This window comes from Pempheris klunzingeri, chromosome 22 (assembly GCF_042242105.1).
Source record: "Pempheris klunzingeri isolate RE-2024b chromosome 22, fPemKlu1.hap1, whole genome shotgun sequence".
NCBI classification, from domain to species: Eukaryota; Metazoa; Chordata; class Actinopteri; order Acropomatiformes; family Pempheridae; genus Pempheris; species Pempheris klunzingeri.
This window is the reverse complement of record NC_092033.1, coordinates 3,614,266-3,626,320: the sequence shown is the minus strand read 5'-3', so window position 1 is coordinate 3,626,320 and position 12,055 is coordinate 3,614,266. Positions and strand designations below refer to the sequence as shown.

At 45.1% G+C, this 12,055-nt stretch overlaps 1 protein-coding gene across 8 annotated transcripts in view; it reads right to left on the bottom strand.

The window, feature by feature from the left end:
* The window catches only part of sox5 (SRY-box transcription factor 5), an 86,497-nt gene that overhangs the window by 60,814 nt on the left and 13,628 nt on the right, over positions 1-12,055 (bottom strand). For all 8 annotated transcript variants that reach the window (XM_070853922.1, XM_070853923.1, XM_070853926.1 and 5 more), the window contains exon 3: positions 5,398-5,620. In XM_070853922.1, coding sequence (XP_070710023.1) covers positions 5,398-5,620 — 223 coding nt within the window. The remainder of the gene's footprint in view (positions 1-5,397; positions 5,621-12,055) is intronic.

Sequence of the window (12,055 nt, the reverse complement as noted above, 5' to 3'; positions counted from 1 at the left end):
CGAACGCTTATCGTGTATTTAGAGCCCTTTAATTGGGGTACAGGAGGACAAAATCTCGTTTTTTCTTGCTTGCCTGAACTTTCTTTTTTTCTTGTAGTGAATAAGATAAAAAAAAAACAACAACAGTTCTCTCTTTCAACCTCCCCCTCTGTTTCGTTTTATTCGCCTTCCTTTTCCCAGCGCGAGAAGAATGATCACCACAAACAATGGCTGTGAGAGTCCTGCTGCACTTCATGTTAATTTATACAACTAACTAATTACTAACAAAGGGTGGAAATCACATGAAGACGTTCGCCCGCTCCCACGCTAGGGCTGTGAACCTGGTGCAGCATGTGTGTGTGTGTGTGTTGCCGTCCACAAATTCCCCTTGGGGATCTATGCCTAAAAGTCTCAGGTCTATGTGATGACTTGCAAGGGTTGTATATGCCATTGTTGATGTTAATAGTATGTGTGTGTGTGTGTGTGTGTTTGACATAACCCCCCATATAGCAGAGCAGGGGAAGGATTAAGTAAAGTGGAGGGGGGGGTGGAGTGATGGACGGATGAACGAGAGACTGCCTCGATCCCTCTACTTCTCCAGGTCTTTTTTTCCTCTCCCTTTCTTTCTCTCTCTCCTTCTTCTTGGCAGAATGTATCCGCCCTTCCCATTGTCACCCATTGGAGTGTACGGAGGCGTGAGGGAGCTCCGGCCACTGTGTGCTTGTGTGGCACAATGGCCTTGCCTAAGTGCTGTCCTATAAAATGCCTCAGTGCTCTCTAAAAGCAAGCCCTGGATTCCCTCCCTGCCTTGAAAAAAGATGAAGTGCTGTGCGTGCATGTGTGAGCATGTGTCCGTGTGTGTGTGTTGCATGACATCTGTCATTGAGTTGGCATTTTCAGTATGGAAACCAGTGCCTTGGAGCAGCGAGTACGCTTAGCCATAAAAACACCATTCTGGATGACCTCAAGGTTGCCAGTGCGGCTGTAAACCTGCACACCGTGCCTGAGTGTGTGTGTGTGTGTGTGTGTGTGTCTTGTTCCTCTTTGCGTGTGTCCAGATCAAGGCTGTAAAATATAAAGGCCAAGAATCTGACCCCAGAGCTGCTACCTGCCTCAGTAAAACAACAGGAAGATTGCCATGTGTTGACCCAAACTACGTCACGGCAGGAGGTAGCAGGCACCGAAGCCACAGAGACCAGCTCAGTGCATCATTGTTATTTCTATGAAAAGTTATCCTCATAGTAACAGTTAGCATTTGTCATTTTACAAGTGGGCAATTTGTTGCGTGTGTGTTTTTGTTTGTCTTTTCTGCTTTTACAATTGTTAAAATCAGACATTAAAGAGGCCAACTGGTGAGACATTAATGCATTTTAAATAGTGAGTCAGTACAAATTTCTATGGCAGGTTTTTTTTCACAGGAAGTGAAATGTTCACACTGGGCGTCCAGAAAACTGAGAAACACTGATGAATTTGGCTGCTGTACTTAGATAAGAAGAAAAAAAAGAATCCTGTGGCTAAAGGTTTATTCATCTAAAACGATGTACAGTACGTTCACTCAGAAGAAAAGCATTTCTAGTGGAGAGCCTGTGTTTATTCCAGCAGAGGTTACACTCAAAAAACAGAAAACATAAGAAGTCCCAGAGGCCGTGGAGCCCCAGTGACGGGTAGCTGTAGCTGGGGAGCAGAGGGTCAACAGACGGGTCCAGAGATGGAGCTCAGCTGGCACTTAATGTGCGCCACTTACAGTTGCCATAGAGAGAGGGAAGGAGTGAAAAGGAGGAGAGGAGAGGAGAGGAGAGGAGAGGAGAGGAGAGGAGAGGAATGAGGCTGAGTGTCTGGTGAAAGTCCAGGGCAGTGAAGGCACCACTCAAGGGGCCGAGAGGAACATCTGTGCCCCATTTAGTGATGTTTCTCCTCCTTTTAATTCCCCTCATTTTTCTTCTCTTTCATTTTGCAGTTTATAATCTCTTTCTATCTTTCTTTCTTTCTTTTGTCTGTCTTTCTGTCTATCCATTTATCTATCCATCCATCATACATCCCTCCCTCCCTCAGGTGCATGTCTCTTTTCCCACTGCTGGCCTAATAGATTATCACTAGACCTTGCTCTGTGGCGCAGGGGTCACAAGGGGTTAAATGGCAAGTCCTGGGGAGCTGCCCAGGTGTGTGTTTGTGTGTGTGTTCAGCTGCACAGGTGTTTGTGTGTGCAGCCATCTCTCTTGGGTTTAAGCACCGGCTCTCCTCTCGACCCTGCGCCTCCCGCGATGCTCTGCACTCTGCTCTCATTATTCCACCTAATGACACACACACACACTCCAGCACGAGCAGCTCGCCCAGCGGCCTCTCGCCTCCGGCCCGGACAAACACAAACACACATGCGTGCACACAAGGCAGTGTCGTGGCATCCTGATCCTCTTCCCCCGTCACTCCTGAAGAATTTATTAAAAGGCGGCCCGGCGGTTTGTGTGTGCGTCTGCACATGTATGTACGAGCGCGTGGGAGAGTGAGTGTGTATCTCCAGGGTAGCAGGTGGCCAGTGGTGGAAGACAGGAGATGAATGGAGAGAGCAGGAGAGCGGTGGAGCATGGTTGGGCCAGGCCATGGGGGATAACATGGCTAGTCATTTATTAGAGGCCAACACACACACACACACACACACACACACACACACCTTGCATGCATGCAGCCAAATGCAATGCTACAGAACACACATGTACACACACATTCTGTAACAAATACATGCAAATACACACACAAGTATACATGGTCCCAAAGGCTTAAACAGCACAGACACATACACACACACTGACCTAGTATCCACCGCTCTCCATTCATCTAGCCTAAGTAGAGCAACACTAGCCACATACACAAAACTATATCTTTCAAACTTATGCCATACTTGTGTGTGTGACTGTCAATGTGTGTGTGTGTGTGTGTGTGCTGTCTAGCTCAGGGCTTGCCTTCGTTAAGTCAAGCCTCTCATTCTTTTTTTTTTTTTCTGAGATGTTTATCGTTTTCTGACCCATTTTGTGTCTTTGGCCCCTTGTTCACATCCCTCCTGGTGTTAATGTTCCTACACTCTAAATGTGTGTGTGTGTATCATTGATCCAGCTGGAAGCAGCGTGCGAGTGTGTGTGTGTGTGTGTGTGTGTAAGAGAGACAGAGAGAGCAGTAATATTCCAGGCCTTTCATAATGATTAAAGCCTTCATTAAATTTTCATCCCAACCTGCTGTTTGCTGCTAATGGCCTTTGTGAGCCACACAGACCAAACAATAGCTAGCCGGGCACAGAAAAGGGATTTCTATCTCGCGTTCAATACCGCCCCTCGCCGTTCCCCCCCACCCCCCCACCCCTCTCCATTTGCCTCTGCCTCTCTTCATCTTTTCTCAGCATCCCTTTTCTTCCTTTACTCTCTTTTCTTTCTTCCTTTCTCTCTTGCTTGGCCTGAGTTTTTGTGTGTGTGTGTGTGTGTGTGTGTGTGTGTGTGTGAATGTGTGTGATGGGTCTGGAGGCGCTGGGGCCTTTTGTTAGCGCGTTTCATTTAAACGTAGGGCAGATAATGCTCCGGGTTGGTTTGGATGCCGCACCACTGTGGCACTCTGCTAATGGGGTCTGTGAAGACACTGCTCTTTCTCTCCTTCACTCTTTTTCTCCTCCTCCTTCTGTCTTTTCCTTCTCCCTCTCTCTTCCTCCCTCTTCCTCTGCTCTGGCTGACTCATAAAGATCCATTATTGTTGTTTTTTTCCTGTGCAGCCAGTTCATGAGGTCTAGTGAAGCAGCGAACAACCCAAAACACACCTCAATTACAGCTCAGCTCGACAAACAGCCCAGTTTTTTTCTTTCTTTCTCTTTTTTTTGTAAAATGTGCCACAACAGGCCTCTCTTTTGACTGGAATAAAAACAACCAGGCGCGAGAGCTGACCAGCAGTCTCGGCCGCTTTGAAAACCTTACAGAAAAGCCTGGAAAATAAGGTTAGCAGAACATTGCATCTTGAAATAAAAGCCTGTTGATGTACTGCCGGAACACAAACACACACATGCACATGAACACCTACTGCACTGTTCTTTCACCTTTTGGGCACGGTGTCACCGGAGGCTGCACACTGCATACAGAGATGTTTGAATAGAAATCTGAGCGCACAGCAGTGATGGATTTAGACGATAAAGGGAAAGTGTGGAAGTGTACAAGAAGATTTAGAGGTTGTTCTAGTATGCATCTGCTTTAGAGGTCTACGCAGGTCCACTTGGTTGTGAGGAACCAAGACTCGACCCAGGACCCGAGTGAGACTTGGTCCTAATTAAACCTAATCGGGTCAGGTAGGGTTACATTTTACTGCCACGAGTCGGGCTGTGTGTCAGTATTTCTAAAGCCCAGGTGGATTCGAAATGGATTTGAGCGTAGCTGCTTATTAATTGACAGTGCATCATGCTGCTGCCAGTGTTTGGCTTCACTCTGTTTAGGATTAGGTGCAGTCACTCTCAGGTCTATTCAGATCGGGTCCAAACATTTTGTACCCATTAAGAACCTCTAAGTTTTTGTTTTGCTAAAGTGCCTTTGAGCAATGCAGTGAATCCATACCAGCTTCAGATACCTGCTTGGAAACTGTTTAGACACTGACCCCCCTGTGTAGCAGAAAAAGTCATATCCACCAGTGTGGATGCACAATGTTATTTATATCATCCCATCAGACGGACACCTGTTGGTCATCTCCTTATCACATTATCACTTTCACATGCATTTCATAGTGACTTAAGCCCCCATTTATCTGCTCACTGGGAATGAGAGTTGGCCATGGGCTAATTTTATCTCCTGACTCCAACTGTTAGCCCAAGGCTAAACTTGAGAATGAAATGTGGGGGCTAATCGAGCTAAGCTATGTAGCCCTGGGCAAAAATCTGGTTGAGTCTCTTCAACAGTGTGGGCTGTGGGCTAAAGAGAGTATTATCCTAAAAGGTTATGAGGGTAGAAGGAAAGGTGATTAAGATGCTTTTAGCCCTCACTCATTATTAAGCAGAAAGACATCTTAATTTAAGTGTCTTTGAAATTAAAGCAGGAAACATTTGTTGAGAGTTGTTAAGATATCCAAGTGTCATTGCAGGCTTTTCTCACACTCAAGCAAACACTGCACACACACACGAACACATCTCATTTGTCAGGTTGTGATAAATATGCAAAGCATGGTGGACAATAGGACCAAACAGCTGATGCTGTCTGTCTGTGTGCTTGGAAAAACAAAAGCTCGCCTCTCATCTGAATGTGTATGAGTTCATAACAGAGGGGGAGAGAGAGAGAGAGAAAACGAGGCAGAAAGAACGAAGGGACAACGGAGTGTGATAAAAGAGTGGCGAGGAGCCAGGGAGATGGCGGGGAGTTGCATATCACACATCTGGCCGCACAAGCGCCCCCTTTCATCACTGACCTTCTGGCTCGTTCTTGATCAGCTCCTCCATCTTGCGTTGTTTCAGTGTGTCCACCACGTCTGCCAGGCTGCCCTTGCGTCTCTCGGGGGTGCCGAGGGTGCCCGTGGCAGAGCCCCCGTCGCTGCAGGGTCGCCCCCCGCCTCCACCCTCCTCTTTGCCCGGTGAGGTAGCATTGTGCTGGGGGTATGGGCTCAGAGAGCTCCCCTTAGTGCCATCCTGATCCTGAAGGGGAGGAGAGGAGATGGGAGGAGAGAAAAAGGTAAATTATTACATTCAAAATTACCTCAAATTTAAGAAATAAATAAACAAACTGTGGATTAAAAGAAAGGAGGAGCAGGTGGGGGAGGATCTGGCATAGACCCACTCATTATCTCCATCGTTCTCTCCATCTCTTGCTCCCTTTATTCACTCCACCTCCCCTTTTCATAGCTCAATGCAACCAACTGTCATCCCTTGCCAGTTATCTCAAGTTAGGGCATACTTCTTCTTCTTCTTCTTCTTCTTCTTCTCCTCACATCCTCTGGAATCTGCATTTGACTGACTTGGAGGTACTTGACAGAACGGGCACATGAAACAACAGCAAAAGACTCCACACACTCTTAGAGTCACGCTAACTCCTCATTACAAAGCCTTCAACAGCTCAGCTTTGAGGGACGTCCAACGCTACTGTACTAAATCCCAAACCCAAGTTTCAGTGCTGCACTACTTTTGTCCAAAGATTCGTGACAATTAATGCTGAGGATGCAACTCCATCAAACGGGAAAATCACAAAAAAACAGATCCTTTTTCAAAAAACAAAGCTTTGGAGCGGAGTCAAATCATTTCCATAAATTCATGACAGGACTGACAAAACAACAATCAGCATGACTGCAACATAATATAATATATACAGCTCAGAGTAAAGCCCCGGTGCCTTTTGCCAAGCTGTCATGATGAATAATTATCCTGCTGTCTTTTGTCTAAAGTTTACAGTCTTTATCGTGTAATGTTTAATGACCTTTGGAAGTCATAATCCTCTCAAAAGTTAAAAAAAACAACAACTCATTTATAAATTTGTAATTCTTAAAACTTCACTCTTAAAAGACAAATTTTATTTGTTTGGTGGTTTTGTTGGAGGGGGAAGTTTCCCTGTGCTGGAAGTTTAAGTCGTGTACGTACGAGCATGATTTAGTGATATCACAAGTGTAACGTGGAGACTTGGACACAGTATTTTCAGATGTCCTAAAACTTGCCTGGAGGGGATCTTTAAGTTATTGTTATTGTTTAAATGATACGTTTGATAAAGTTGAATGAATAAACAGTATTTTAAAAAAAAACCTGACAGCCACTGAATGGTAAGTAACGTGTAGCATCTTAATCTTTGACCCAATAAAACCTGTGTTTGGCTTTGCTAACCCGCATGATAGACTTAATACTGGCTAAGTCCAATTAACAGTGACACTGAGAGGGAGCACAGCGTCGGCTTGGAAAGAGAACACACACTATCTCTTGGGCACTCCTGCGTACGTGTGTGTGTACTGATGAGTTTACTACATGTGCCATATACATACAGTTTCCTCCCACGTGCACACACAGGTGGGTTGGGGTGTGTATTGTGCTCTTTAATTACAAAAACAAGTGAGTGAGTCACTCAATCAGCCAGCCAGTCTGTCAGCTCAGCTCTGTGTAGACAGGAGGGTCAATGGTCCACAAGGTTAATCTTTGGCTAATCTCACTACAATATGGAGCATGCCACCTGGGACAGTGGCACACATATGCAGTACCTGTGTGTGACTGAGAGACAGAGACAGTGGGACATTTACAGCCGTATTAATGATATTATAGTGGAGCGATGGAATCATTAACTTGGAGGCTGCTTGTGGAAGTCGAACTTAATACTGAGAGCACAGTCCACAGTGTAGTCACCTCCACCCCAGATGACTCCATTCTTTTCTGCCCCATAGGCAAACCATTTTTATTAGGAAGCCATCAATTTGAGCAGAAAAGAAAAGAAAACTCCTGAAGAAAGTGTCTCTAATCAGTCTTAGTGCTCTACAGGGAGGATTATTCCAGACGAAGGCTTTCAATATTGACGATGCTTTCATTGTCAGTGGCCAAACACTGCATGAGAGGTACAGCAGACCATTATCACTTGGCATTTTCTACACATCACTGACTCGCTCTCTTTGACTGAATACATCAGCACGCTCAATAATTTACTAATTCTCTCCTTGGCGTTCTTGCACGTGCATTGTAACGGAGGGACAGAGTGTGACAGCGATGATATGGCTGTAACAGCCGTATATATTCGATGAGGTGATGAGGCTTCAGTCAGTCACTGCTGAGGCTTCTAACACACTGCTTGAGTGTCTTGTGATTATAAAGCGCTGAAAAGACTTCACTCTTCTCCGCTCACCACCTGACCGAGTGATGGCTCGACCTGCTCCTGTCTTTCTTTGTTGCTTAATTTCTTCCTTCAGCCTCTCCTGTTCTTCAGATTAGCGAGATTCAGACTTCAAATGAGCGGCTTTGTGAGCGCGAGTTGCATCAGCACGACATGCAAATGTAACGAGACAGAGAGAGGGAAGGAGTGCAAGTGGGTAGAAGTCAAAGAAAGACAGAAAGAGCGAAAGGCAAAAGAGAGAAAGCAAGAGAGGCAATGTTATTAGAGGAAATGAGAGAGGGAGAGTTGACAGAGAGATACAGAGAGAGAGAGAGAGAGAGAGAGAGAGAGAGGAAGGCAGGCATCTTGAAGGCAGCGGTCACACCTGTCACATCCCATTTATCTAATCCAGCGCCTACTTAAAACAGCCGCACTGTTTCTTTCGAGAAAGATGTCGCGCAAACAAAACAAACAGAACAAGAATACGGGAGAGAGATGGAGGGAGAGAGGGGGGATGGAGTCAGGGGGGTGAGGGGTTGTTGGATCTCTTTGCTCTGTCGAAAATCTGCCAGGGAGATGTCATCTCACTGCGTCCAACAATGAAGGTCATTTCCCAATCAAAGGGAATTAGCAGGGAGCCGTGGCTTCTTCAAAGACCTGGTAAATTAGGGCCTTTGACATTATTTATGTGTGAAGTCAGACAGACAGCCTTATCCCGAAGGCAACTTAAATGGCTTATGATTTTTCTCCCCATCAACCTCCCAGCACATAATCCATGCACCCTGCTAACATTTTTACCCCGGCGATTTGCAACGTCCAAGACAGAGGGATCAAAAAGACAAGACAGAAGACATTATCTGTTGTAAATGCGCGTCACCCAGCCGATGCGTGTGCGGCGACATGTTCCCGCAGTTACACGGGTTGCAAAACTTTTCTCATCAACATGCATTTATTCATAAGTACAAACAGAAATTCCGGATACTGTAAACGTTCATGCCCTCCTCTCAGTACATGTGTGCGAGCAGGTTTTTGCCATATCTGTGCGTATATGTGTGACACCATGAGTGCACATAGCCTGTAGGTGTGTGTGTGTGTTAATGTGCGAGTGCCTGCATATATGTATTTATATGCACTGGATGTGGCAGGCTGGCAGTGTGGGCGGTTCTGCCTTTAGTTTGCAGATGTCAATTCTCTTCCAAAATGACTGGAACAAAGTAAAAATTGCGCCTCACTCTCTTTATCCTTTTACTGCCTCTGCAATGGAACCGAATTAAACAACTTTTGTCTTCTTAAGCTCATCTGTGAGGGGAGGTTGGTTTAAAAACACGTAACTCTTGCCAGAAAAAGGGAGAAAAAAATCCAAATGCTATGTTTTTTCCTACAGCCAGCACAGATGCCGCTGTTCATGTTCTTTTTTTGATTTCTTCTTCCTCCCTTCCTCCTTCTCTGTTCCCCGACAGAAGAAACCCTCTCTCTCTCTCTCTCTCTCTCTCTCTCTCTCTACCGTAGCCTGACATGTCTCGGGCTGTGCAAGGTGTATGTGTGAAAAACAATATTGGATGCTTGGCGCGTCGTTGTGGATCAAGGCATGGACAATGTGGCAGTAGGAAGAACTGGAAACAGCTGCTCAACTAAAATACACACACCAAGAGAATGTCACTGATCACTCCTGCAGGGGGGTAAGACTTAGCTCTACGCCAGAGCTGCCAATCTCCACGACATACACTTAACACACCTCTGACATACTGCCAAACACACACACACACATGCAGCAAATCCCTTTACATGCCATGGCTAAACACAGCCACTGTCAGTTTTGACTTTGAGGTCCCTCAGGCTGGGACCAGCGAGCAAACATACATGCACACATTACTTTTATCCTTCTGTTCCAACAATATGGTTGAGTTTTTCCATGAAAACCCCCAAATTAAAATAAATCTACCACATATACCACATATATTACAGTACATTAGCATCAGTGGGTATTAAAAACAATAAAAAGTGCCACTGAATAATCTGATAAATTTCACACACTCAATTCCGATTCTCTATTTTAACATATTGCAACTTTAAATGTAAGAATGACACACATGCTCTCTCCTTATGATAAACATGCAGCTGTGTTTTCCGTATTTTAAGTAGCTAGTTTGGCTAAAATGTATGCCAGGATATTTTACCACGACCCCTCACTGTTGACAGGCAAGCGTGTGTTGATTCATTAGTGCATCACTGGCATGAGAAATTAAGTGTGACCACTGTGTCTCAAGACTGCTCAATGACTGTGTTAAATCTGTCAGATTTACTTGAACACACATACCACACACACACACACACACACACACACACACACACACGCAAACAAACACGCATAATCACACATTCAAATTCCTCAAAAAGAGGGACCGAGAGGGCTCGTGGAGGAAAATGAATAAGAAATAATGCCAGATGAAATATCTTTATAGTTTTCTGTCGTGTTAGCATGCATCTCGCTGTGTTAATGAAATAATTAGTGTCTGTCCATTAACACATTTATAAGAGAAGATGCTTGCCTCTGCCTGATGTGAAAACATTGTTTCCAGCAAGGATTTGCAAAACATAAACATAAAAGACCTAAAACAAAGCAAGCAAGAAGGGAAGGTATTCAGAAAGCTGTACTTGCGGATTTAAACGCAACCTGTTCTAACAATTCATGATTTTGTTTGTTTACTGGGGAATAAAGTTTAGTAACTTGAGTAGCATCAAAACTGGATTCTGTGTTGATTGGCTGACCTCTCTGAACTACTGCTGAAATCCTTCCCAACTGAGCTGCACTCAATCACGTGAGAACTTCCCTTTCAATAAAACACCCTTTTAGCTAAACTACAGTCATTTGCAAACCATCGAGAACAGCACTGCCCTTACTGAGAGCCACGGCGTGTACATAAAACTAAATTTGTAAAAAAAAAAAAGTGAATAATCTGGCACATGTGAGTGCTGTTTTATTTTCTGTGTGTGTGTGTGTGGCACTGTACAGCTACAGCAGGCAGGTAAAGCGTCCAGGCCAAAGCCGAGCAGGCAGGCGAAGCAGGCAGGATGAAGAGGTCAGTGTGTAGCCGAGCGCTTCTCCGCCGCCGTGTTAATTTACTATGACAAGATAAAGCTGTAATCTGGTCCCCCCTCCTCTCACTCTCCCCCGATGCCTCACTTCCAAGTCAACCGGTCGCCGATGAGCCATTTATTTCCCCCTATCACTTTACCACAATTGCCCTCAGAGAGACAGACCCCCACCCCGCTCTCTTAGAGTCCCACCAACACCCCCGCCACGTTGTAAATCTCCTTCTCCCTCTCCATTTCTCTTCATCCACTCTCCACTGACAGTCAGCTGCGAAGGGATTGGCGCTGTAAACCCCCCTTCCCGAAAAAGAAAAAAAACTTAACACACATCGTACAACATGCCAAGCAGGCAGTCGGATAAGCCCCCATCCCACCCGCCAGACACGGACACCCCGGCTTGCCACTTAATAAGCCACATCAGCTATTATGCGGTGCATGAGACCCCCCCCCCCCCCTCCTTCTAACAACGCAAGTCCTTCCAGCACACACAAACACACACACCGACGCTGTCTCCCGTCTGCTGTCAATTAATGGACTAGAAAGCAGTTGTGTGTCATTTTGTGGATATTTAAGAATTTTTTTCATGAAGTGTCCCTTCATAACGACAGTATAAGGGTTTTTTTATATTTGCTTAAAGACATATTTTGTGTTTTGTGAAATGTAAATGTAAAAGATCAATCTATCTAAATGAACCAGGGATAATCTAATCACTGTCCTCAATAGCAACAGATAACCCAGTGTGTGTGTGTGTGTGTGTGTGTGTGTGTGAGTGTGTGTGTGTATTTCCCCATGGTCCCAGGACTTTGGTTTACAGTCAGCACCTGCCACAGTCCACCGCGGGAGGGGCCTGCAGGCTAATCAGAGGGCTAATTACAGAATTAGCTTTCCATTACAGCTCTTAAGCACTGTTTCATTGTTTTACAGCATGCCAGCATTTATCGTCAGTATGGGGGAAAGGTCGACCGTGGTTATCAGAGCGCTGCTGTGACAAGGTGTGTATCAAGGTGAGAGCCCAGGAAAAGCTAAGACAGCTGTATCGCACAAAGTGAAAATAAATCAGAGTCATTTGTGTTTTATAGAAAACTAAATCGCTTCACAGATGCCCTAAAATGTTGATAATAAGGTTTTATGTGGTGGAGAGTCAACATTTCATGGCGCAAACACTATAAAAAAAAACAAAAAAAAACTAAATGAAATACAAT